The sequence below is a fragment of the Mesoplodon bidens genome, assembly GCF_964165515.1.
Source record: "Mesoplodon bidens genome assembly, chromosome: 14".
Lineage (NCBI taxonomy): Eukaryota > Metazoa > Chordata > Mammalia > Artiodactyla > Ziphiidae > Mesoplodon > Mesoplodon bidens.
This window is the reverse complement of record NC_138170.1, coordinates 50,573,420-50,601,004: the sequence shown is the minus strand read 5'-3', so window position 1 is coordinate 50,601,004 and position 27,585 is coordinate 50,573,420. Positions and strand designations below refer to the sequence as shown.

The 27,585-nt window shown below is 50.6% G+C and overlaps 2 protein-coding genes across 2 annotated transcripts in view; one reads left to right on the top strand and one right to left on the bottom strand.

The window, feature by feature from the left end:
* Positions 1–605, top strand: part of TTC7A (tetratricopeptide repeat domain 7A) — a 123,180-nt gene extending 122,575 nt beyond the window's left edge. Inside the window, exon 20 of the mRNA XM_081254250.1 lies at positions 283–605. Within this exon, the coding sequence (XP_081110376.1) occupies positions 283–504 (222 nt within the window). The 3' untranslated portion in view covers positions 505–605. The remainder of the gene's footprint in view (positions 1–282) is intronic.
* A 15,337-nt stretch (positions 606–15,942) lies between these two features.
* STPG4 (sperm-tail PG-rich repeat containing 4) overlaps positions 15,943–27,585 on the bottom strand; it is a gene marked incomplete at both ends in the record, with an annotated part of 38,525 nt that continues 26,882 nt past the window's right edge. Inside the window, 2 exon segments of the mRNA XM_081253889.1 lie at positions 15,943–16,059; positions 18,690–18,794. Of these exon segments, the coding sequence (XP_081110015.1) occupies positions 15,943–16,059; positions 18,690–18,794 (222 nt within the window).

The following is a 27,585-nucleotide window of genomic DNA, read 5'->3' as shown; positions in this document are numbered from 1 at the left end:
GACCCAAAGCCAGGTCTGCTGACCTTAAAGCCCATCCCCTGGGGCAAGGAGGATCAGAGCTGCCACAGTGGGTGACTCGGGAGGCCGGGCTGGAAGCAAGGCTGGGATGGACACAGAGAGGGTTTGCATGGGTCAAGGGCACGGTCACTTGACAGTACCCGAGCCTGAGATGCAGGGCCCTGTCTGGCTCGTGGCCGTGCTGCTTCCCCTCCTTACCCCGATGGCCAGGATGCCCCTGCCCCGGGACAGCCTCACTCACCCCGTCCTGTGCTTGCTCCCCAGGGTGTGATGCTGAGTCAGCTGGGCCACAAGAGCCTGGCCCAGAAGGTGCTACGGGACGCCGTGGAGAGGCACAGCACCTGCCACGAGGCGTGGCAGGGCCTGGGCGACGTGCTGCAGGCCCAGGGCCAGAGCGGGGCCGCCGTCGACTGCTTCCTCACCGCCCTCGAACTGGAGGCCAGCAGCCCAGTGCTGCCCTTCTCCGTCATCCCCAGGGAGCTCTGACGCGGCCTCGCAGCTTCTGGGAGGGAGGGAGGGAGGGAGCTGCCCAGCGGGCAGGCGGGCAGCAGGGAGCATGGGTCAGGGGAGGTACGGGGCCTCAGGGAGATACATCGCTACGGAACGTGTCTGCAGGCTGCAGTCCTAGTTCTCCTCGCCTCCCCCCAACCGCACCCCTGCTTTCCCTCCAGGGCCAGCGGGAACTGGGAGCTGCTCATCTGGAGCAGGGTGGACCAGGTCTGCATCAGAAACAAATCCCTTGTTCCTTGGGACTCAGACTTCGTGGCGTTTATGAGCAAGGAAGTAGCTGGGAGGCCAACACGGGGGACGCTCCCCAGTGTATCTGTGCATCCTCTAAATGCGCAGTAAGGGTCTGTGAGGCTTGGGTACCTCCCCCGGCCCGTCTAAAAGCCCCTGTACCGCACCTGCCACCCTCCTTCAGTATCTCTGGCCCTGGATTTCCCGGCTTTGCACGAGCTTTAGTCTCGAACCTCAGCTCTCCGCTCCCCACGCCAAAGACGAGCTGCCCTTTGGCTGGGCCAAGAGGGTTCTTTCTCCTGGGTTCCTTCCTCGGCCCCTCGGGAGGCAGTCTGCTTGAACCCTAAGTGACTTAGAGTCATGGTGACTGGACTTGTTCCCCAGGAGTGCTAGTGGGGGAGCCTCACAGCTGTACTGCACCCCCTGCCCTCACCAGGCCTCGGTGCCTGGGGGAGCCCCATGGCCCTGGCCTCACACCCCACTGTCAGGTCGTTGCCCAGGGCAGTCATGGCTTGAAGAATCTGCTGGCAAGCGGGAAGAGGATGGACCTCTGGGTCCTCTCCCAGGTTTAAGTTAGTGGACAGTGCCTGGCCTTGCCCCTCTTTGCTTGGGCCCGCCTATAATCTTCCCCTCTGTTGCCAAGTGCCTTTGGGGCCTCTGGTGTCTGGCCAGGGGCACTGACAGGCCATTCCATTTCTGCCCACCTCCATCTCTCTAGAAACAGGCCTCAGCCACCTCCTCAGGCCCTGGGCTACAAACATGGCCGCTGGACCCAGCCCTTCCTTGCATCAACACCTCACTCCTTCAAGCCTTACCTTTCTGGGCAATGGGTACAGTGTAGATTCCTCTAGGGGTTATAATGTGGAGATTGGCAATCTCTAGGACTGCCCTTAACACCGCTCACCATCCACAGCCCATTTTCACCTCAGGCTCTCTGGGGTGACCCAAGCCCCGCCCTGGCCATTTGCTTCCCCCTGCCTGGGGCCAAACAGGGACTGTAATTAGAGACCCAAGGAAGGGCCCGAGCCTAGCCCCTCCCTGGTTGTGCAGGCCTCTGTGTATGTGACACCCGTCCCTACCGGGGTCCTGGTGGGTGGTGTCTTCCCTGCTGGCTCCCCTAGCCCTGCTGCGTGATGCTCTTGGAACTCTCCCCAGGAAGGCAGCCCCCACAGGCCTATCAGGGAACTCCTTTCTTATCTGCACTTTGGGTTTCAGTTTTAAAGCCCCGTGTGGCACATCTCTCACTTGAAGGTGTGTGGAAAGGTCAGGTGAGGGCTGCCCTGGCTCATCAGAGCCCCGTCTGTTCCTCGGAGGCGAGGGGAGAGGCTGTTGGAGACCTACCCTCCTCCCAGCCCTGGCTCAGCACTACACACCCCCAGGTGCTACCAGGGAGAGCCTGCGCCTCTAGCCTTCCCATGCCAGGCCAAGGGACACTGTAAGGACACCAGATCCTTCATCCCGCCTGGTTGAAGGATCTCTATATGTGTATGTATGTGTATAAATATATATATATGATAGAGGTCTATTTTTATTCTGGAATTCTGTTAGAAAAAAAATAAACAAGAAAAAGCAAATGCTGTTGGTTTACACTGGGATGCCCAAAGATGTTGGTAGTGAGTCCTTGGCAATAGGAAAGGCAAAGGCAACAAATGCATTTTGACTTGAAGCATTCCTTATAGGAAGCCTCAGTGGGGCTGGGCAAGTTGCTTGACAATTCAAAACAAAAGTCTTGAATAAAGAGGCCCATGAAGGGAAAGCAGGTTTGTGTGAAGCAGTGTGTTCATTTATCTACCTGACCCATGGGACAGGCCTTGAGGGAGCCCTGGAGACGAGGCAGAGGCCTGAGAGGTCATGAAGGCCGGGGCGGGGACGCACAGGTGGGGAGGGCAGTGGGAGGGAGGGGCCCACTGAGGAGATTGTGATGAGGGCTTGGGGAGGGTGCTAAAGCCTTGCGGAGGCGTGGCATGAGGGCTTGGGGAGGGTGCTAAAGCCTTGCAGAGGCGTGGCCACAGCCTGGAGGGGGGTGGGAGGCAGCAGAGGGGTCCAGACAGGGCCGGAGACCCCTGCTGCCTCCAGAGCCTGGCTGGGAGAAGCCAGGGCCAGACGTGCCACCCGAACAGGAGAGACTGCCCCAAAGGCACTGCCAGTGGGGCATCTTCAGCACCTGGGGGAAAGCGCCAGGGGAGGGGGGTGTGGTGAGAATCCAGGCCACATCCAGGGCAGCCACCTGCTCTGAGAAGTCCATACCGATATTCTCCTAAGAGAAGTTATGCCGCATACAAATACACTATATGTTATAAAATGTGTATCAAAGGATGACATCAGTTTACACAGAAGCCCTATTTTCTTCGTGCACCCCAAGGGATTATCTGATGGACCCCCAAGGCTGCACCCACACGGTCTGAAGACAGCTGCCCTTAAGGCTTCCCCTCGAACTCGGGGCCTGGCTTAGACACAGCTGCCCGCTCAGCACCCTGGCCACCTCCACCCTGATCCTCAGCCCCATTACCGGGGTTACGGTTTGCTGTTCGTGAGGAAGGGCCCTTCTTGGAGCTCTTGGGTGCCCAGCTTTGATTTCCCTGTGATACTTTTTAGAAAACAGTCTTTAGTGGTTTAACAATTAGTATCAGATTACTTGTCACACACCCTCACCTGCCAGCTCACAGCCCCCTGGGGTGAGAATTAAAGGCTGCTTTAGGCTATAAATGGTGTCACTTGTCTGCCAGCCTGGGAGAAAGGCCTAGAAAAGCTCATCCTACAAGGACAAGACGAGGGAATCTGGAGGGAGGGAGGCGCAGGGAGGGGCGGCCTTCCTGTCCCTGAGGAGGGCTTTGCTGAGCTGACCTCAGGGTGGTCAGATGTTGGAAAGTCAGGCAGTGGTGGAGACCCAGGCGCTTCCTGACCTCCAGCTCCCCACCTGCAGACCTCTCATTCACACTCGAGCCCTCCCTGGAGAGGGAGGGGGCCAGCCCCGTGTCCAACCCATTGTACCAAAACAAGGGCTGGAGTTTGGGGCTGAGACTCGGTTGCACTGTCACCCCCATGGACCTCCAGCCCACAGCCCTGCAGTATTAATAGTGTTTATCTGCAGGCACAGGTATGAATGGAATTTCAGCCACCACCCCCAGACTCCTACCAAAGTACTCACTGTTGCATTCACACCCCCGACCTGAGCGCTCAGATGTCACTGTGCAAATATTTCTTGGCCTGGTTTTCGGGAAGCGTCAGCTGAACAAATATCCCCCAGCCCGTGCTACCAGCTCTTGATGACAACCCACAGGCAGCGAGCCTCGCACATAAGCGACCTGTGGGACCACCCCACGTGGTGCAGGCTTGGATTCTGGAAGCTAGGGAGGTCCTACTGGGAAAGTATCCCACGCCAGAAACTCCTTCGAATTTTCATCAAGCTCTCTCAGTTGCGAAAAGCAGAGACCCACTGAAGGTAGCACCAGGAAAGAGACAAGGGGGGTTCCCTGGAGCCCTAGGGCAGGGACTGCAGTGCACAGATATGGGGCCAAAGCAGCCACGCATCCGTCTTTGGTGATGGAGTCAGCACCCAGACTGAGCTCGAAGGCCACTCTACCACTGGCTGGCCCTGTGCCCTTGAGCAAGTCACCTACCCTCTCTGTGCCCGTCTCCTCATCTGTAAAGTAAGAATAATCCTGGAGGGCTTCCCTGGTGGTGCAGTGGTTGAGAATCTGCCTGCCAATGCAGGGGACACGGGTTCGAGCCCTGGTCTGGGAAGATCCCACATGCCACGGAGCAACTAGGCCCGTGAGCCACAACTACTGAGCCTGCGCGTCTGGAGCCTGTGCTCCGCAACAAGAGAGGCCGCGATAGTGAGAGGCCCGCGTACCGCGATGAAGAGTGGCCCCTGCTTGCTGCAACTAGAGAAAGCCCTCGCACAGAAACGAAGACCCAACGCAGCAGAAAGAAAGAAAGAAAGAGAAAAAAAGAAAGAAAGAATAATCCTGGAATAGTGCCTGCTTTGTGGACTGTCATGATGATTGAGAAAAACATGGAAAGAGCCTAGAACAGTGCCTGGCCCATAATAACCACTGGATACCTGTGTGATGATTTTCTCTGCCCCGCCTTCTCCCTCCTCCTCTCCCTGCTGGCCGACCTCGCTCACTCAGAGATGCTCCCATGGGACGACGTTCAATCTACATACCCTGGCTGGCCTTCCACCTCCAGTGCTGCAGCAACCCCCCTCTGTGCATCTGAGCTTAGATTCCTGGACAAGAGGATCCCACTGGTCCCACTCATTTTTCCATGGGTCCCTAAGAACAACCAGCTGTGACCAGGGGATGGGCCTCAGGACACAAAATATGGCTGCTTGAGCAGCCGGAGTTCTGGGTGAGCAGTTACGGGCCCCTTCTGAGACCCTGCATCAGCCCATCATTCCCTCAAGCCTTGCCCTCCTGGGCACTCGGTATGATGCAGGTCCCCCGGAGGAGGAAGACAACAGAACTCACACCCCCTTGAACACCCACCCCACCCCTTCCCTATCACTGTCACTTACGGTACATCATGGGGGCTCCTGTCCTGTCTCTTCTCTTGATAACAATGACAATCCTAACATTCTCCCTGCACTGTACTAGGCATAAGGCACTTTGCTTATCGGTGGACTCTCTCTCCGACATGGCTCCTTTGGTAGTCAACAACCTAGGGAAGTGGGTTTTGTGCCCATGAAAGGTGATGAGATCATGGCGCCTCCACTCACAGCTAGGAATATGGCAAAGCTGAGAGTAAGGTCCTCGCCCACAGAGCCAGCACCAGCTCACCAGACGATGGGAGAGAGGCAGGCAGTGCCTGTCACTGAGGCAGCAGAATGACCCCTCTGGGATCCACGGAAACGTGCATCACCAGGAATCCTCCAGCAGGGGAGAACGGCCGATGCTCAGTGCTGCCTGCCACCCTTGCCCCTTCTGCAGCCGGAGAGGAGGTTCCTTAAACAGAGACCACTCAACAGGCTAGAAAGTCCTCCAATGAGCAAGAGGGTTCTCAAGATGCCAGGCAACCCAGAAACAAGAAAAGGTCACCATGGGAGCTGTGCGCTGGGCCACGTGACCCCACTGTCCTGCCCACCAGCTGACTGGGCCATGGGTGGTTTCTAGAGCCAAAGTTCCTCCGCTGTGCGCTGGCCCACAGCCTGTGGGTGGCCTGGGCACCCCACACAGAGACCCCCAGACTGGTGGTGACCGTCCCTGCTCTCTCTCACTCTGACTCATTCTCTTCCCCCCTTAACTGTGTCTTTGGAATTTGGCAAGAAGTAAGTCACTGTGGGCCTCTTTTAAAAACATACTCTTTTCGAACCATTTGAGAATAGGTTGCATAAATCATGCCCCTTTACCCCTTAATAAGTCAGTGTGTTTTCTCTAAGAACAAAGGTCCTTGTCTTACATAACCACAGCACAGTTCACAAATGAGGAAATTTAACCCCGACACAGTATTTTTCTCTCCTCTCCCGTCCATATGCCAGTTGGTCACCACTGTTCCTTGTAGCGCTGTCTTCCCCTGGCCGGGCTCACATATTCCACTTAGTTGTCACATCTCTTTAGTCTCCTTTAATGTGGAACGGTCCCTCCACCTCTCCTTGCCTTGCATGACATTGACAGTGCTGAAGGCTGCAGAGGGTCTGGCCTCTGCGGTGTGAGCTGGGACAGAGACAGAAGCAGTTGGTGGTGGGAGCAGAGGCTGAAAAGCGGCAGAAGCCAAGGGCCAGAGGCAAGAAGGAAGAACAGCTGGGCAAGAAGATAGAAAAATGCAGAGCAGGTGAATCTCCATAAAGATGGAGCTCTCCAATCAAAAGAAAAGGATGCCCATTTTCAAGGGGGCAAAAGATGATGGACTCAAGAGAGCTCCATTCTATCCCGGACGACCTTTCCAGCTCCTGCAGCCTGAAGTCAAGACTCCCATCTGAATCCTTTCCTCGGTCCTTGCAATGACCCCCTGATGACGTAAGGGACCTTGAATGGGACCTTGCCCATCCCCAGAGAGGCACACTCTCCTTCCCCAGGTCTCCTCTCAGTGTGCACCTGGAGACCAGCCTTTGGGGGTGGAGGGGCGCATGCCAGGGCACCTGCCTATGGGGGGAGGGGCTCCGACCCGAAGCAAAGGGGCACCGGTGGGCATGGCGAAAGCCCATCTCACAGGGGAGGGAAGGCAGTGCAGGAAGGTGAGGTGACCGGCCCGAGGCCCCCAGCCACCAGGTGAGTGAGTGATCGACACTCGGGCGGTCTGCACGTGAGAACCTCGGTCTATGGCATTCTTCCTGGGACACCCGCCAACCAGAGGAGGAGCGTGTATGCTGAAATGGAAATCAGAGCAGGCATACGGACACTGTCACAAAGACTAACTGGCCTCAGGTGTCAGCTCTGACACCTGAGATGGGTCCCTTCTCTGTGCGGAGGTCAGAGCACAGGTGGCTTCCCCAGCTCCCCGTCCCCAGGTCTCAGCAGCTGGGGCAGTCTCTGTAACTGACTGTGACCTCCATGGCCTCAGCTTGGGCCCAGAAGGAGGAGGCCGCTGCATGCTCCCTCTCACCTGTCTCATGCCCAGGAGCCCACAGCTCACTACCCGACCCCCAACAAGGCCCCTGGCTCACTGGCTGTGAGTGGGGCCCCCTACACCGCTCACACCCGCACCCCTGAGAGCACCCCGCCAAGGGTGCAGGGGCTTTGATGGCCTGGCCCAGTGCAGGCTGGTGTGAGCGCACAGAGGGCCCCGGCAGTTGCTACCTGGGGCCAGGCACTCTCCTCCATCCAGACAGCGTCTCCTCTGAGCTGGGAACACCCCATCCTGGGCCCTCGCCCTACCTGTGAGGCTGTCTCCTGTGCCCTCAATGACCCACGCTCTCCCACATCCACTCCACTCCTACTGGGCCTCTTCCCAAAATTCACCTTGTGCCCCTTCTTCTTCAAGACCCAGTTCCCACACCTTCTAGAAGTTTCTCTCCCTCCCTCCCTCCCCCCCTGCACCTCTCACCACTCACCTCATGGGACCCTTATGCTTTGTCAGAACACCCTGGCTGGCACACAGGCCCTGGGGGTTCTGCTTCCCGGGGGTGGGCCCCACATCCCACACACCTGGGCTCAGCCACACCTACACGTGCCCTCATTAGCGGGACACCGGTTGGCCTTTAGGGAGGCTCTCCTGCCAGTGGGAGGCTTGGGGTACAAATGTGGACTGAGGCCACCTTGGCCCCACCCACCGGCTGACCTTAGCCTTCCCTCTTGCCCAGCACACACACCATCCCAGCGCTTCACCCTGGGGGTGCCTGGGACAGGGCTCCGAAGAGAGACCTTAGCCCTCCTGAGTCTGTTATGGCCGTTCAAGGACCTACAGTTGGTCTCAATCCATTATATTTTCTTAATAGAGTTACATGTATGTTTCATCCCATTGTAGAAATTATTTTAGAAATACTCATGCATCTTTGCCATTAGGATCTTCATCTGCACTACAGATATGTGGGTCATTAAACACAACTTTCCAGAAGCTTCATTTTCATTTCCATATAAGATAGGGCACATTTAAATTTTTGGAATAATGTGGCTACTGGAGATTTTAACTGGAGCCATAAGTACCATATGTAAAACATTAGGAGCATTCTCCCCCCTCCCAACCCCATTCCCCAGAATGTAACTTTTAATGTGACTGCTTTTTTACTTTTTTTATTTTTTAACTTTTGACTGCTCCTCACAGCTTGTGGGATCTTAGTTCCCCAACCAGGGATTGAACCTGGACCCACGGCAATGAAAGTGCTGAGTCCTAACCGCTGGACCACCAGGGAACTCCCAACATGACTGCTTTTTAAGTGGTCTTAGAGAGCTTGTTTATAACATCTAACACCTACTATCTTAAGGTCAAACCTCCAGGAATGATTTCTAAAATCAGTACTAAGTTTCTTTACCTCCTCTTTTGAAAAACTTATTTCATCAGGTGACTTTTGTCAGCATCAAACACCATAAATGGCTGATGATATTCAGGCTAACAGCCCTTCCCTAGACAATTCTTTGTGGTTCAAAATAATCAAAGGAACTTCCATAATATAAAAGATTTCACGAAACACAAAAGACCCCAAATAGCCAAAACAATCTTGAGAAAGAACAAAACTGGAGGTATCACACTCCCTGACTTTCAGACTATACTACAAAGCCACAGTAATCGAAACAGTATGGTACTGGCACAGAGACAGACACATAGATCAATGGAACAAAACAGACAGCCCATAAATAAATCCCCAAACTTATGGTCAATTAATCTATGACAAAGGAGGCAAGAATATACAATGGGGAAAAGACCATCTCTTCAGTAAGTGGTGTGGGGAAAACTAGACAGCTACATGTAAAAGAATGAAATTAGAACACTTTCCCCACATCATATACAAAAATAAATTCCAGATGGGTTAAAGACCTAAAGGTAACACCAGAAACCATTAAACTCCCAGAAGAAAATATTAGCAGAACCCTCTTTGACATAAATCATACCAATATTTTTTTGGATCTGTCTCCTAAGCCAAAAGAAATAAAAGCAAAAATAAACAAATGGGACCTAATTAAACGTAAAAGCTTTTGCACAGCAAAGGAAACCTATGACAAAACAGAGACAACCTACTGAATGGGAGAAAATATTTGCAAATGATATGACCAATAAGGGGTTAATATCCAAACTATATAAACAGCTCATACAACTCAACATCAAAAAAAAAAAAAAAAACACACAACTTGATTAAGACATGGGGAGAAAACCTTAATAGACATTTCTCCAAAGAAGACACACAAATGGCCAACAGGCACATGAAAAGATGCTCAACATCGTTAATCATCAGAGAAATGCAAATTAAAACCACAATGAGATTTCACATCTGTCAGAATGGCTACCATCAAAAAGAATACAAACAAATGTTGGCAAGGATGCAGAGAAATGGGAACGCTCCTACACTGTTGGTGGAAATGTAAACTGGTGCAGCCACTGTGGAACACAGTATGGAGGCTTCTCAAAAAGCTAAAAATAGAACTACCACATGACTCAGCAATTCTCCTTCTGCATATATATCCAAAAAGAAACAAAAAACAAAAACACTAATTCAAAAAGATACATGCACCCCAATGTTCATAGCAGCATTATTTACAAGTGCCAAGATATGGAAGCAACTTAAGTGTCCATCAACAGATGAAAGGATAAAGAAGATGTGGCACATATATACACAATAGAATACTACTCGGCCATAAAAAAAGTGAAATTTTGCCATTTGCAACGACATGGATGGACCTGGAGGGTATTATGCTCAGTGAAATATGTCAGACAGAGAAAGACAAATACTGTATGATATCACTTATATGTGGAATCCAAAAACTAATACAAACTAGTGCATATAACAAAAAAATAAACAGATTTACAGATATTAACTAGTGGTTACCAGTGGGGAGAATTAACTAGTGGTTACCAGTGGGGAGAGGAAAGGGGCAAGATAGGCATAGAGGATTAAGAGGTACAAACTACCATGTATAAAATAAATAAGCTACAAGCATATATAGTACAACACAGGGAATATAGCCAATATTTTATAATAACTATAAATGGAGTATAACCTTTAAAATTGTAAATCATTATGTTTTACACCTGAAACTTACATAATGTTGTATCAACTATACCTCAGTAAAATATAGTATTCAGTGAGCATCTACTATGTGCTAACACTGTACTAGGCACTGGGAAATTCACTGATGCCCCAGTAGATCCCAACTCTATGATCTCTGAGCCCACAATCCAACGCTGGCCTCAGGCAAGGATCTGGGGACTACTGGAGCCCTTAGGAGAAGCACCAACCAGCTTGGGGAAGACTGGGGAAGGTGAAGATAGCACAAGAAAGGCCAGGGGAGAGTAGCATTTCAGGCAAAAGGATGCCTCACATCCTATCCCAGCTACAAGTTAGATAGATGGTGTGGAGTACTGAATAACGCCCTCCCGAAGGTGTGCATGTTTAATCCCCAGAACCTGTGAATATGTTTTTTCACATGGTAAAGGGACTTTGCAAACGTGATTAAGTTAAGGGTCTTGAGATGGGGAGAGTATCCAGGTGGGCCCAATATAATCATAAGGATCCTTACAAGAGGAGAGGAAAACAGGAAGGTCAGAGTCAGGAGTGGATGTGATTGTGGGAGCAGGAGTTTGCAGTGATTTGAGGAAGCAGCCATGACCAACAGAATGCAGGTGGTCTCCAGAAGCTAAAGAAGAGAAGAAAATATTCTCCTCTCAGAGCTTCCAGAAAGAGATTCCTTCTGGAACCAGCCTGCCAACACCTTGACTTTAGCCCAGTGAGACTGATTTGGGGACCCCTGACCTCCTGAACTGTAAGAGAATAAGTTTGTGTTGTTTTAAGCACCAAAGTCTATGGAAATTTGTTACAGCCGCCATGGGAAACTAACACAGATGGTCAGTTTACACAGCAAGCTACCCGGGGCACACAGGTTCTCTGTGTGCTCCCAGCTCCCATGCCCAGCGCAGGATGGGTTGGGGATTAGAAGCCTCAACAGCTGTGACCCTGCCTGGCATGTTTCCAAGCGTCCCCTCTGGTCCTGATGAATAAGAGAAGCTCCAACAACTTCCTTTTTCCGTGATGGCCCTCAGTTACCATGCAGGACCTCTGAGCTCTGGGACTTCAGAAAGGGGGTGAGGGGACAAAGGCCAGCCCTCATCAAGCCCAGAGCTCTGTTTGTGACCTGCACAGCTCCAGTGCACTGCCTTGCCATCCAACCCTGCCCCCTCCCAGGTCGCTCAGTTCCCTGGCTCCTCCCCCCGCGCCCCCCACCCCCTGAGCCCACTCTGGTGACCAGAGATGCAGTGTCACTGGGCCTGAGCTCCCTTCCTGCCTACACTTCTCAGGGACTAAGCCACACTCCGACCCAAAGCAGCCACATTGCCACCTCCCTCCCCTGATGGCTGGGCCTCTCTGAGCCCCCATCTCTCTTCAAAAGGGTGACACTTTTCTGGGCTCTGATAGAGCTAAGGGTGCTGTCAACAAGGCAACGCGAAGCACCTGCTGAGAGACATCCTCCGCGCATCCACCCCCGCGCCTCCCCGTACTCTGGCTCCTCCTCCTCTGTCCGCCACCCCCTCGCCTACTCGCCACCCCCAACATCCAGGCCTCCCTCAGCCTTGGCTCTTCCTGCCGTCCAGAGTCGCCCCTTCTCTGGGGAGACGGTTGGCAAGCCGGGCCAGGGTCTGGGTCTCTGGCACTGGCCCCCACAAGCCCACCCGGTCCTTGGCGGCCTTGAAACCGGAACCCAAACCCCTCCCTTTGGGCCTGGCAGGCTCTATATGCCTGCAGCCCCGCCCTTGGCCAAAGCCAAAGATCTGTGAGAAGCCCAGCCAAGAGTCAGGCTGGCGAGAGGTGCCTGAGTTCAGGGCCCTGCTGACCTCTCTACGCAGAATGACCTCCACCGGTAACGTTCCAGGAACTTACTTTGCTCAGACCATCCGGCCCGGCGCCAGCCTCTTCCCTTAGGACTCAGCCAGATGCTAACACCGACGAACCTCTTCTTAGCTGGAGCATGACTTCCTAGGGCAACCGCGAAGTCTTCTTAAACCTTCAGGGGTGGGGGGAACTACCTGTGGCCCCGCCCAGAGTTATTGGTGATTGGTGCCTTCATACCGTCTCAGCAGCGTCCTCAGCCTTGGCTGATCATTGCAATCACCTGGGGTGGGGGGGTGGGGACGGGGAGGCACATTAGAAAACTACTGGGCCTGAATCCTGCCCAAGAGAGTTTGATGTGATCTGTTTGGGAGCTGCCAGGCACTGAGCTTTGTAAAGTCGCCCCCGGGGATTCTAAAATGCAGCTTAGAACAACTGATTCTGAACTTGTAGAATGTGTTTTCAAGATAATAGGACTTTCAAAGTAATCCTAGCCGCAGGGACCGGAGCCCAGGCAGCTGTGTGCTGCTTCCAGGCGGGCGGCACCGAACAGGTGAGAGGTGATGCTGGAGGCCGGGCCGATCACCTGAGCAACCTATGGCCCCAGGTCTCCAGGTCTGCAAGGTGTCCCCTGTGGGTCCAGAAAGCAATGGGGGGGGGGGCGGGTGCCAGTGGGGGTGAGGAAGGAGGGAAAGAGATGCGGGGGGGAGGACAAGCTGTCCCCACGAGGGCTGCGACTTTTGACATGCTCTGACTTAACACAGAGGGAATTTCACATGGCAACAGCAGAAGATATTTGCAGCCAAGAAAACCATTCGCTTTGGTTGAAGCCAAATTCAGAGGGCAGTTGGCGTGTGGGTGGGGGAGGGGAGAGGAACAGCAGGATGCTCAGGGAAGCCAGGGCCGCCGGGACCTCGAGAAGCCAGTGTCACAGCGGTCCATGGGGGATGGAGGAGGGACCCTGCAAGGAAGGCCCCTCGGGACGTAGGATAAACACCACATTCCCTTCCATCTGCCAGCTCTTGGCTTTTCTAAGTCAGTTTGGACCTGTCACTGGATGCATACAATAGCCGTAGCTGCTAGGTGTTTATAACCCAATCTCAAAGCTCAAGCTCAAAGTCATCCCCAGTCTGTCCAGTCTCTCCATGTTGGAAAGGACGGAAGGAGGCCCTGCTCTTCCAACATTGTCCCAGTTTTTAGGCTTGTGGCAGGAAAAAGCCATCCAGAATCCCTCTGGTCTATTTGGAAAAGCCTCTCCCTACCTGTATGAGATACTATAAAAAATGCTGGAATATGTCAAAGAAGAGAAGCAAAACACTGCTCTCTGGTGCCTGCCAGCTCCTCTGCTAGCACCTAGGGAAAAGCCTCCGTCACATGACCACAGAGGAGACACAGAGGAGGGGGAGGCTGCATGATGGGCAGGTGGCAAGACTGGACAGGAGGACCGGGCTGGGGGACCCCCAGCTCCAGAAAGAAGACAGAAGTCACAGGAGCCAAGGGCAAAGTTAGTGCATGGACCGGAAACTCAAGGGTGGCCCTGCAGAGTGTTCTCCAGCAGTTCCACCTCCAGGTGATGTCTCTGCAGGCCTCCCAAGCCCCCTTCTTGCAGGCCAGGCAGGAGACGCCCTCTCCTTCTTATTCTGAAAGGGTCTTCATTCTCTTCTAGAACACAGGGGAGCTGCCCTCCACCCCGGCACAGCTGGCCCCTGCAGCTATGTCTGCACCAAGGGTCTAGGCCCTCCTGGCCACAGCTGGAGGGCCCAAGGGTGGACCCCTGACCCAAGCTGGCCAACTGGATTCTCTCTCCTGGGAACGTGATACTGGAACCAGGAGGGGCTGCTTACGTTCTTCAGGGCGTGGGCTCAGGAAATGATGCGAGGAGAAGGCTGCATTAGACCCTAAGCATGGGAAGAGGCTGGCCTGAGGGAGAAGCAGAGGGGAGACAGGGGAAGAGAGAGGCGGTTCCTGCCCGCCCCTGGTTCACACTGCTGTCGGGGAGATACCCCACATACCTGCAACACAAGCTCCCTCCTGCCCTGGCCAGTGTGAGGGGTTCCCCTAACCTTCCACCCACGAGCCCCAAGACGGACGTGACCGCCTCTCACCTCCCTCTCTCTAGAACTGCTGCCCTGAGTGCCAGGCACAACCCGACACACTGCTTCCTAGAGAAACACGCTCTGTCAGAACTGCCAGCATTACCTTCTGACCCTGCAGGGGCCTTTGACCCACTTGGAGAATAAAATTGGGAACTATCTGCCCTGCAGCCATCTGCTGATCAGAGTGGGACAGGAGCTGCCACCCCTGAGGCATCTGCCTCATCTTCCAAGGGGCCGTTTTCTGCTCTGAAGGAACACAGTGCAGGGAGTTTCTTCCACAAATGTGAGACGTGGATAAACCCAGGGAGATGATGACCTCCCCTTCCTTGCACCCAACGCCCGCTTTATAATGGTGTTTATATGACTAGAGAAGAGAGCTGGGGTTTTTTTAAATATAATAAAATATAGAGATTTATATTACGTTTTCTTCTTTCTTTTAGTTAGAAAGAAAAAGATTCCTTCCTATTATTGATTAATGACTCCAGTCTGCCCATCCTTCATGAGACCCTGGCTGTCCAGCATAGGGTCTGTCTGGCTGGAGCTCCCAGAGCAGGACTGACTGCTTGGCCTGTGGTCTGGGTGTTGCCCAAGCCCCCTCCCACCCCCATCTGCACCCTCCACTCTAGTTGGGCCAGGCTCCCTCTGTTCCCCTCCAGCAAATGTTTCTTCCTGCTTTTCCCCCAAACGGGGTTCCTTGCCCTCCATCTTCCTCCCTCTCCTCTCTGCCTGTCTTGGCCTCCTGGTCCCTTGGGTACCAGCCAAGCTGCCTCCTGCACCCGGCCGTCCTTCCCCGCTCGGGCCATGCTGACCTGTCCCTGCTCTGAGCGCCTGTTGTGGCCTTTGTTGTCAGAATTGGCTCCTCCACGCGCCGGGCGTGGTGATCTCACAGTTTCCTGAGACTAGGGCCTGTCTTGCTGGTGGAGCTGCCATCCACATGACGGCCACCCCTGAGCTGCACACACAAGGTGACCGGAGGAGGCTCTTGGCATGGTTTTCAAAGCCTTCCTCGAGCCGGGAACTATTCCAAACTACCTTTCTGGCCTTGTCTCCCCTCCAACCCTCCCTAAACTCGGTCACATGCCTTGTTCATCTTTGTTTCAACCTCCACTCCCTAACCCCAGCACAGCACCTGACACGGAGCAGATCCTCAAAATATTTCTGTTGACTTGAAACCACAAATGCTCGTCGGGTTGAATCAATATTGTTCTCTTCAGGGAGTTGAGAAAGAGAAAGAACCATCTGTTGGGATCCTGTCAAGCTCGGGTTGGCCTTGGCTGAATGCCGACCCCCCAAGAAAGCCTCCATGAATCTGTGAGGCATGATAACCCCAGTGCAGTGGAGACCCAGCTAGAGAGCCCAAGGTCGCACAGAGCCCACCTGACATATCAAGGCCCGTCCAGGTGCTGTGAGAGCTGCCCAGGGGCACAGCCTCTGGGGATACACCCTCTGACAACACACAGAGGTAACATATAACTGATTGTACAAACCAGGAAACTTCTGCACATGAACTGGACATTTTGCTGGGACAATTCCAGATAAGCGGGCTGGGTGGTCCACGCAGGCCATCGATTATGGTCTGTGGTCAAACCCTCCTAAAGAAGAGACAAAATAGAGTTTTCTAAACATAAGAACTTACTAAAACTCAAAGTTGCTTCGGGCCAAGATGGGTTTATTTTAAAAGCCAATTGTGTTGTTGAAGAAAAGGCTATGTTCTCGGCCCATTTTGGCTATGGTCCGGGGCTGCTTGGGGAATCGTGCTGAAGATGTGTATGCCCCTGGGCCTGGCGTTTTCTGAAAACACAACGGAAAACAGGGAGTGATGAGGTAGTGACACCAGAACCTGAAACCTCCTGAGCCTGGCTGTGGGCTCAGACGTGGCTGGCAAATCCCCACGGAGGGAGACGAGGGCCACAGTGGCCGGGGCTGGGGCCTATGCAGCCTGAAATTGGAGCCTGTCCTTGGGGCTGAGACCTGATCCTGTCCACGGCTCTCCCCAAGGCTGCAGAGGTGCTGAGAGAAGAGAGGACAAGCAAGTGACAGCCCAGGGGAGGCGGGCTCACATCCCACCCTCACCTCAGGGCACGCCTTCTCCAGGGCACCCCCTGTCCCTGGGGATGCCAGCGTCTCCCCCCACCTCCACCCTCAATGACCTCAGTCTAGTGGTAATGGGTTGGAGAGAATGGATTGTGAACCTGGGTGGTTGACCTCAAAAGCCCAAACTCGTGTGTTTCCATCATTTTCCCCAGTATAATAGAGTAAGGTGCTTCACTACCAGGGGCTGTGGACCTCGAGCTCAGAGGGATGTATTCTCAAGGGACTGACGAGTTCTAATTTTGAAAAGCCATGTTTTCATTTTGATGAAATTCTTGAAAAATTATTTAGCCAATTATTTAAACAAAGCTTCTCTTCTGTAGTGATAAGATATGAATGTCATTCTCATAGACGAAGACTTTGATTTCTGAGGTCAGTGTTGCCCATGCTGAGGTGCATCCACATATTCTTGAATGCCCCAATATTTTATCTTAGAGACACACTGGTGTCTCTGGGTATCGTTAAGGGAAGGGTTTTAATGTCAGACAGGGCTGGGTTTGAGTCCTAGTCCCACCACCAATGGCTCAATATGACCCTGGGCCACGTGCTTCCCATGCCTCAGCGAGCAAATGAGGTTTTGAGGTTCACTGGGGGCCCCCAAAGACAGACAGCAGCACCAGGCTGGCAGCAGGTACTGCTCCACGCGCTAGCCACCACCGCTATTATTATCCCCTATCATCACCTACTTGTCACTGCCATCCTTCCTTGCAGTTCGTTATCTCTTCAGGAAACAGTGAGAGTGGAAACAGGATTACTAGAGCGTCAGCCCAGAGTGGATGAGATCAGCTGCCTGCAGAAGCTGCTGTAAACGACAGGATGTTTCCCTTGCCAAAAGCAGGGGAGCAGCCTGGAAATCTAATCAACTCCTGGCCAGACGTCAAAGGAAGCTGAAGCCTTTATTAGTGCTCTTAATGAGGAAGCAGCATGCGTGTGGAGTCCTGGAAGGCCAGTCCCCAAACAGGAGGTTCGTGGGCCTGGGCCTCACAAGGCCATCCCTCAGGAGGCTACTGGTTGTGGTTCTCAGACCTTGAGAACATCCGGCTCCGTCCCCCAGCCCTGATTCCACTGTCACCAAGCAAATTTCTGATTGTCGTCGGCTTCCTTCCGAGTTTCCTACAAGGGGAGACGCCCCACAGAGCAGCAGCCCCAGACACCAGCCCCCTCGCTGGACACTTGTAAATGAATTCCACACCTTCCGGCTTCTCCGTCAGTCTCCCTGGAGTTTGGTTAGCATGACTCCAACTTCCTGAGGAAGCTGAGCCCTGTGAGCTCTGACAAAAATCTGTGTTTGGATCATGATAATGCCACTAGGGTGTGAGGCCCCGCTGAAGGCATCCACTAGCCTCCTGCTGTTGGTCTGTCTTTAATATTAGTGGTGGGGCCTCCCCGGTATCCCTCCAGAGAAAGACCACACTGCTGCCGCACTCTAGCACCGCAGCCGGCAGCTCTGCAGCCAGATGACCTGGGACAACCCAGGGGGTGCTGGGGGAGGTGACCTGCAGGCAGCTGCCTCCTGCCCACCGCCCCAGCTCCTCCCACCCTCCTTGTTCGCCCCCCACCCCGGGGTGGTGCCATTTTCTTATGAGCAGAATTCGTGTTTCTGTCTTCCTAACCATCTCCAATAAGGCTACAGACCACTGAGTTTGGGGGACTTTCAGACTGAGGTGCTGGCTAGGAACCACAAGGCCAAGGGAATTCAAACTTTTAGCATCAAACAAACAACAGCCCTAGCCACTTTCATAAGCTCCATGTTATGCTTTTGCCATCTTTCTTGGTCTTCTCTAGGCCTCAGAGGTTCTCACACACTCCCAGAATCCACCTTCTTTGTGTATCTCCATGAACTTGAGCCTCTTCCCTGTCTGTCCCGAGTCCTTGGGGGCAGGATGATGGCTCAGGCCTTAATGGTCCCCTTTGGTTCAATCATAATGTTTCTGCTGTGACTTTTTGCTCCCAGAAGACACATACACAAAGAATGGCAGTTCTGGATGGGCGAGGGCAGCCTGTGCCCACTGCTGGCTTCAATTCGTTAAAGGAGTTTCCCCCCAGAGCATCCAGGACATAACACCGATGGCTAATTACTGTGCTGGCTGTTCGCAACTGGACCCATAATTCAGCCACGGGCTTCAGGTCTGGAGTCACTCTGAGCCTGAAGCTGGCCGAGGGCTTGCCGAGTGAGCTCTATGCCCTTTGCTGCCTTGATAAGCAATTTTAGTGTATATATACTAGAATTGTATATAACTCTGCTACCCCCATCCAACCCCCAATGCCCACTCCCCACCCACCCACCAGCCACAAAACCTACAACCGCATCTGTCTTTTAGGATACTTACTGAACGGGCAGGCAAGAATCGAGGTACTCTGGATTGAAGACAGGAAGTAACAGAACTTACTGAAGGTATTTTCAAGTTATAATGACCTGGTCCTGGGCCTTCACGCTGTAGAAAAAAAATTTTTTTAAGTGTTTCATAAATAGTGATATCAGATATATTTTGATGCTATATTTGCCTTTTATGAATAAGCATATGAATCAGTGTGATAGGGTAGGAAAATCGCTGGATTGGGGCTCTGAAGATCTTATTAAGGTGTGCCCTGGCACAAGCCACTGTGAATGGGAATAATATCTGCTTTACCTGCCTCATGGATGACTGTGAAGACTAGAGTTAGGTGACCTGTGAAAGTCTCCCTTGTCCCTGCCTGGATGCCCTCCCCTCTCCCAGGCCCCCTGCCCACCCCTGCAGGCCTCACTCCATTCTTGTCCCTCTGTTGACGGTGACTTGCTGCTCTGAGGTGTTAGCTTTATAAAACATGCTTATTCTTTCATATAAATGCAGTATATGTTCTCTTAGTCCAAAAAAAAAAAAACAAGTATTCACAGCAATTCACTGACCTAAGTATTGATACAATGCTATGAGGTTAACAGAAATGCATGAACACAATTTTAAAAAGACAAACACCTCAAAAGAAAAGTTAGCAAAAGGCAATTCACAAAGAGGAAATGCAGTGAGGAAATTGGGGGCTGGGGCGGGCTTTAAGGTCATTAATAACCAAATAAGGTGTAATTAAAACAAAGAGGGGCTTCCCTGGTGGCGCAGTGGTTGAGAGTCCGCCTGCAGATGCAGGGGACACGGGTTCGTGCCCCGGTCCGGGAGGATCCCACATGCCGCGGAGCGGCTGGGCCCGTGAGCCATGGCCGCTGAGCCTGCATGTCCGGAGCCTGTGCTCCGCAACGGGAGAGGCCACAACAGTGAGAGGCCCGCGTACCGCAAAAAAAAAAAAAAAAAAAAAAAGAGATACTTTTGTGGGGGCCAGGAAAGAAAGAGAGGGAGAGAGGGAGGGAGGAAGAAAGGGAAGGAGGAAGGGAGGGAGGGAAGGAGGGAGGAAAGCTTTATCCACAGCGTGGACGCTCCTATATGACTCTGGTGGAAGTATTAATTTGATTAGCCTTTCTGAAGCACACAATTTGGCAAGCTATGAAACAGCTTAAAAACAGATATACGTATCCAAAGGGAGAGAAAGAAGAAAGGAGTCTGGTTACAAGATTGTTGCAGGAACCCAGAAAACAAATGATGAGTCCTGAGCCCAGGTATGGCAGGAAAATGAACACAGCCCAAACAGCACAGTAGATAACATAGACAAAATGTTAACCGTTTTTTTCTTTTCTAGCAATTCACTTCTTTTCCTCTCCCATTTTCAAATACCTGTGCTATTTGACAGAAAAGAGTCTTTCTGGCATGATGTCTTGGATCTGTTTCTAAACAACACAGAAACTAGGGGAAGTGGGTGGGGTATGGACTGGCCAGGAGCTGGTCATTTTCGAATGGGTACCTGGGGGTTCTGCCTATGTGGTATACATTTTTAAACTTTCTACAGTACAAAGTTAAAGACAATATATATTTATCATTTTGACCCATCAATTCCATTTTTAGGAATTCTTCCTAAGAAAACAATTGAGAATGTATGCAAATATTTGGCCACAGAAACATTCACTATAACATTGTTTCTAAAAGTTGAAAATTGGAAACAAATGGAATGACCAATGACGTGTGCCTGGTTAAATAAATTGCGATTTTTCCATCCAGCCATCCAGGTTGATGAATTTTTAGGGACATAAACACTATTCCCAAATATTGTTAAGTGAACAATGCAAGCTTTAAAAAATGTGCATAAAAAAAACTGGAAATGGAATGTTCACTGACAGTTTTCTCCAGGTGGTGGCATGTTGAGTAAAAAGAAACTTTTTTTTTTTTTTTTTTTTGCTTATTGGCAGTTTCTAATTTTTCTATGATGGACTTAAGTACTCTTGAAATATGAAAAAATATATACCTAATGTATAGATAAGTGAATATGGAAATTGGGTAAGTGAAAAAGGGGGTAGGGAAAAAAATAAAATGAGCAGTCAGGTTAGAACAGAAATGTTCCTGTAAGATCCTGAAACACATGAGGCTGAGCCACAGGGTAGCTCAATGGCTTTGGCTGAACAAGCACCAACTGCAGCCCCTCCTCAGGATTTAAGAGCAAGGCTTTCAAAACCCTGTTCTCCTTTGGGTGGCACAGCAGCATAATTAGGGCTGCCATTCTCAATTATCCACCACGAATGAAGTCTGTTATTATCAGCCAAGCACAAATCTGATAATCAAGGGATGCGCCTCATCATTTTACAATTCATGGCAGAGAGATGAAAATAGCAATGTTTTCAACCTGATGCATCCATGGGACAAAGATCGCTGTCAGGGCAAGGCTCTCCGTACGACGTGACCAACCTCTGCACTCCCACTGGAGAAGTCCAAGCCACGATAAGAATACAGGCATAGAGGGCTTCCCTGGTGGCACAGTGGTTGAGAGTCCGCCTGCCGAGGCAGGGGACACGGGTTCGTGCCCCGGACCGGGAGGATCCCACATGCCGCGGAGCGTCTGGGCCCGTGAGCCATGGCCGCTGAGCCTGCGTGTCCGGAGCCTGTGCTCTGCAGGGGGAGAGGCCACAACAGTGAGAGGCCCGAGTACCGCAAAAAAAAAAAAAAAAAAAAAAAGAATACAGGCATAGAAAGGTGGGGAAATCTGGACAGGAACGGTTTGCACAAAGTCCCTTTGGTTTGGCCGTAAGAAATGCAAGCTCTCAAGCCAAAGTGGTAGCTGAGGCAAAAGATGCTGCTGAGGGTGCTAATGACTCTATGCCTACGACAGTCTAGCTGTCTGCGGGATGGCTAAGAAATGCTGTGACCTGCACCCTTTCCCCTCAAGCCTCATGTGGCTTTCACTTCTAAGCTTCCAAGTCATGAGCTGCTTGGGAGGCCAGGTGCCAGGCCTGGCAAAGCCCTGATGTGTGCCTATGCCATCCAGCAGCCTCCCTGCATGTGCCTGGTCATCTGAATCAAAGGGCCTGAGACTTAGGGCAGAAAGAAATTACTAAATGCTATTTGTCCCCCATGTGTTACATGGGATCTTTTAAGTGGGGAACATTAAGGAAGTGGATATGGGCCCAAGTTCATATTCCAGAAGCCACAGGAATCCTGCTCTAAGTGAGAAGTAACGGTCAGGCCAGGGCCCTGCAATGGGCGGGAAGCAGCTCCAGCAGAGTCCCCGATTCTGCCCTAACCGAGGATGGCAAGTGGGCAGAGCTGAAAGGAGGGAAGGGGACTTGGTCCAGGATGCCTCTGAATGTGTGTTGAGAAATGGACCCAGTTCAACGAGAGGGGTGTTTAAAACAAGGAGAACAGGGAGGGGTAATATAGGGATAGGAGATTAAGAGGTACAAACTATTATGTATAGAATAAGCTACAAGGATATATTGTACCACACAGGGAATATGACCAATATTTTATAATAACTACCCTTTAAAAATTGTAAATCACTATATCGTATATCTGTAACTTATATAATATTGTACATCAACTATGTATCGATTTAAAAAAAAAAAAAAGGACATTTAACTGTGTCTTACTCCTCCCTGAAGTTGGGGATTCTGCTCTCTGGTTTGCTGGCGATCTTTGAGCATGATCCAGAACTTTGGACCACATTATGTATGATGTGTGGGTGAAGGGTGGCACCCAGGTTCATCAAGCAGTACTAAGCACCTCTTGCACAAATTGGATGGACCATTTCTTAAACCTTCCTATCATCAGGGCCATGCTTTGGCAACTCTGGGTTTCCCAAACTAAACTTTTCAAAGACCATTGACATCTGGTGCCAAGGGAGAACAGAATTATCACCTTCCTAGAATCCCAGAACCTGCTGCCAAAAGAAACGACAGGAACCTTTTATAGTTCCCATTCCTCAATTCGGGGCATGATTACATCTCAACCCTCCTGGTAAGATGATCATATCTTTCTCTTGCCTTTGAAAAAGTCTTATCTAATTGAGTTTCTATTTGAGGACAATCTTAACCTTAACACAGTATTTTATGTATGATAGTATTTTATGATAAATAAAATACTATCACCGACCTAGAGGAGTTTATGGTCCAGTGAGGGACACAGGCAAACAGAAACACCAAAAAAGAATAAATGAAGATGTGAGGAGCTAGGATGGTGCTGAGTGAGGGCAGAGCTAGCTGCATGGCTTCAGGATTCCTAGCCAGGCCCTTGGTGTACCTGGCCTGTGCTAGGTAAGTTTGATCGCAGTGGGATGTTACAAAGAGCAGGAGCTTTCCACTTACTGCAAAGGACTCAGAATGCATGGGTCTCACTCATTTTTCTGGAGTGCTCCTGGGACCGTGTCGTACCATGAAGACATACCATAGCCTTCACCTTGGCCTTCTTGACCTATTTGGTTCCAACCCCTAATGGGCAATAATGCTCAGTACCGTTGTAGGCCTTTGGTAAAAGCCTTGCCACCCCCTCACCTGCCACTGAACACACACCTCCTCCAGGGCTGAGAGGATGGGACTGGCTTATCTACACAACACCACTCAGAAATTGAGAGGTGCCAGGTGCCTCTGAAAGACTATGTGAGAGTAGATGAAATTATCCCACAATTTTGTGTATTGAATTATGTTCTCCCAAATCCATAAATCCTATGAGTTTTTGGTGTGTTGAATTACGTTGAATGTTGAATGGTGTTCCCCCCAAATTCTTAAGACCTGTGGATTTGGAATTCCCAGTACCTCACAATGTGACCTTACTTGGAAATAAGGTCACTCCAGAGGTAGTAAGTTAAGATGAGGTCATTAGGATAGGCCCTAATCCAGTATGAATGGTATTCTTTAAAAGGGGGGAATTTGGGGCACAGAGACACACAGACTGGGAAAACATCATGTGAAGATGAAGGCAGAGATCTACAAACCAAGGAATGCCAAAGATGGCCAGGAGACCACAGGAAGCTATGAGAGCGGCATGGAACTGACTTTCCCTCACTCGAAAGGAACCAAAACTGCTGGCACCTTGATCTTGGACTTCTAGCCTCTAGAACAGAGACAATAAATTTCTGTTGTTTAAGCCTCCTCAGTCTATTGTCCTTTATTATGGCAGCCCTAGCAAATGAATACATAAGTGTTCAGTTCATTTCTTCATTCAAACAATATACAATGTGCCAGACACTGTGCTGGGAGTTGGGAATACAGTGGTATATGATTGCCTCCCAATCTCTGTTCTCCTAATTCCTTAGTATTAGGACAATTTTAAACTGGGCACATGTCCACCCAGAATAAAGACTGAATTTCCCAGCCTCCCTTGCAGCTAGGTGTGGCCACATAGCTAACTTCTGGCCAATAGGATGGAGGTAGAAGAGGTGTATGCAAATTCTAAGGAGCATCCTAAAGGAGGGGGCAGCTCATCCATCTACCCTGTCCTCCTGCCTGCTAGCTGGTCCCATGTTCTCAGCTTTCTGGGACCATGGGTGTGGAAGCAATGCTTAGCAGAGCAGCACACAGAAATCTGGTGCTGCAGAATTACCACACCAGCCCTAAACTGCCTACTGCAGGTACTTTATATAAGAGAGAAATAAGTTCCTATCTTGTTTCTAATATTGTTACCTGTGGGCTCTGCTAGTGGCAGCAGAACTCAGTCTTAATTGACAAGGTAGGCATGTTTCCTACTCTCATGGGGTTTACATTCCAGTAGGGAATGTCTACCTTACAAAAATATGATGAATGTGTGGAGTATCACACAGAGGACATATATGGTGCCATGAGAGCATGTAAGAGGGTAAAACTGACCTGGACTGAGGGGCCTGAGAAGCTCTTTAAAGAAGTACATTTGAGCTAAGACCAAAAGAACAAGGAGGAGGAGGAGTTTGCAGGGCAAAAAGGCTGGAGGAAGGGTCTGTGTAAGAAGAAGTAATGGGGGGCTTCCCTGGTGGCACAGTGGTTGGGAGTCCGCCTGCCGATGCAGGGGACACGGGTTCGTGCTCCGGTCCAGGAAGATCCCACATGCCGTGGAGCGGCTGGGCCCGTGAGCCATGGCCACTGAGCCTGCGCGTCCGGAGCCTGTGCTCCGCAGCGGGAGAGGCCACAACAGTGAGAGGACCGCGTACCGCAAAAAAAAAAAAAAAAAAAAAAAAGAATGACTGGGATTTGTTGCAGTTTGTTTTCTACTCTTTAAAAAAAATCCTGCTATGAGGGAACTGTGCCTTTGGGTCTGGGGATTTGAGGGGCTTGGTCATTATTATCAAAGTGCTAAAAGGGAATGGCGGCTGGTAGAATTTTCCAATACAATTTTTTTCTGTGGGTACAAAAGGGCCCTTTTTACTTTTGGTAGAACATATCTTCTGGTGTCTATCCCAAAATGCTCACATAAACACTCTTCAGTCTTTCCTGTGGACAAAACAATTATGCTGATCCATAATCAATTATTATTATTATTTCAACAATAACTGAAATAGCCAGTAAGTATGCAACCTTACATTGGTAATCTGAAGATTAGAAACCATCTTCCAACCAGACAAATCCCTTCCCAACTGCTTCTCTTGAGAGCCACCTACACCTTGGGACAAAGTGTAATTCATCAATGGAATCCTTGACATAAACAAGAAGGCTGCATTTGTTTTTTTTTTTTTTTGCGTTACGCGGGCCTCTCACTGTTGTGGCCTCTCCCGTTGCAGAGCACAGGCTCCGGACGCGCAGGCTCAGCGGCCATGGCTCACGGGCCCAGCATGTGGGATCTTCCCGGACCGGAGCACGAACCCGTGTCCCCTGCATTGGCAGGCGGACCCTCAACCACTGCACCACCAGGGAGGCCCGGCTACATTTTTTTTAAAAAGTGATAATGGCTTATCCACATGGAGGGGCCTTCAGGCACATAAGACCCTAGAGGATTTTCAAATTCAAAGTTACTGTACTTTTTACAACTAAAAAATGGTGTAGTAATCTGCCATGCCTTCACATGGTCATCCACTCATTTTTTGATAGGCTGCTCCTGGAGATTCTATGCATAAATGATTAACACATTTCAATGAGCTTATTTTCACAGAAGATGGAAAGAAAGAAGGAAGAGATACACACCTGTATGTATCCATCTTTTATAACCTGCCTCATTCCCTAAAGGGTTTAAAGTGACTTGGTGAATGTCTAGAGGTTGTCCTACTCTATTGCACCTGATCTACAGGTCAGATTTCTGGTGATCGTAGGTTTCATGTATACCAATGGTGAGGCAACCTGTCCTAAATCAACAGGGCTCAAGTGACACTGTGACCTTACACAAAATACATTTCAGAAGAATTAAAGAGTGACAAGTTGGTTAAAAAAAAACAAAATGCCAAAAAAAACCCAAAGAAAATTAAAGTGACATCATGTCTCTGGAGGGAATTTTTTTTTTTTTTTTTTTGCGGTACGCGGGCCTCTCACTGTTGTGGCCTCTCCCGTTACAGAGCACAGGCTCCGGACGCGCAAGCCCCGCGGCCATGGCTCACAGGTCCAGCCGCTCCGCAGCACGTGGGATCCTCCCGGACCGGGGCACGAACCCGTGTCCCCTGCATCGGCAGGCGGACTCTCAACCACTGCGCCACCAGGGAAGCCCTGGAGGGAATTTTTTAAGTGGTGGAAAGGATACATAGAAAAGGAAAGGATACATAGGTTTCATTCATTCATTCAACACATTTTTGGAGCACTGTCCTAGGTGCTGGGGGCATTGAATAAGACAGCCCCTTCTTTCATGGATCTTACATTCCAGAAGGTGATTACAAACTCTCTAATTTGATGACATAAACATTTTACATTTTAGGAACTTCCCTGGCAGTCCAGTGGTTAAGACTTCGCCTTCCAATGCAGGAGGTGTGGGTTCCATCCCTGGTCAGGGAGCTAAGATGCCACATGCCTCGCAGCCAAAAAACCAAAACAAAGAACAGAAGAAATGTTGTAACAAATTCAATGAAGACTTTAAAAATGGTCCACATCAAAAAAAACTTTAAAAAAAGTTTTTTTACATTTTAAACTTCTGTATATAAAAAAACACAAAGTAAAAGGGAAAAATCCCCGAAAAACTTCCACAAATAGAAACTTCCACAAATAGAACTGCTAATATCTCTTCACTATAGAGTTTATACAAATCAACAAAAAAGAATGTTAAAGCTCCACCCAGTAGATAGCTGGGTAAAGAATGTGGCCAGAAAGTATGCAAGAAGGGCCACAAGGAACTGGCTAACAAATAATTAGAATGTGTAGCCTCCCATCCTACAGATTAAAATAATGAAATATCATTCTTTTACCATCAACTTAACAATGATAAACAAGATTTATAAAAATTTTGTGAAATAGGCACTCTTTTTTTTTTTTTTTGGCCGAGCTCTGTGACACAGGGGATCTTAGTTCCCCTGTATTGGGAGCACAGCATCTCAACCACTGGACCGCCAGGGAAGTCCCAGTACTCTCTTTTGTTAATCTATCTATTTATTTATTTTTGGCTGCATTGGGTCTTCATTGCTGCAAGCGGGCTTTTCTCTAGTTGCCGCGAGCAGGGGCCACTCTTCGTTGCAGTGCGCAGGCTTCTCATTGTGGTGGTTTCTCTTGTTGAGGAGCACGGGCTCTAGGCACGTGGGCTTCAGTAGTTGTGGCATGTGGGCTCAGTAGTTGTGGCTCGTGGGCTCTAGAGTACAGGCTCAGTAGTTGTGGCACACGGGCTTAGCTGCTCTGCAGCATGTGGAATCTTCCTGGACCAGGGTTTGAACCCATGTCCCCTGCACTGGCAGGCAGATTCTTAACCACTGCGCCACCTGGGAAGTCCCCCGGTACTCTCTTGATTGCCGGTGGAGATATAAATTAATGTAATACTTTTTTTTTTTTTTTTTTTGCGGTACGCA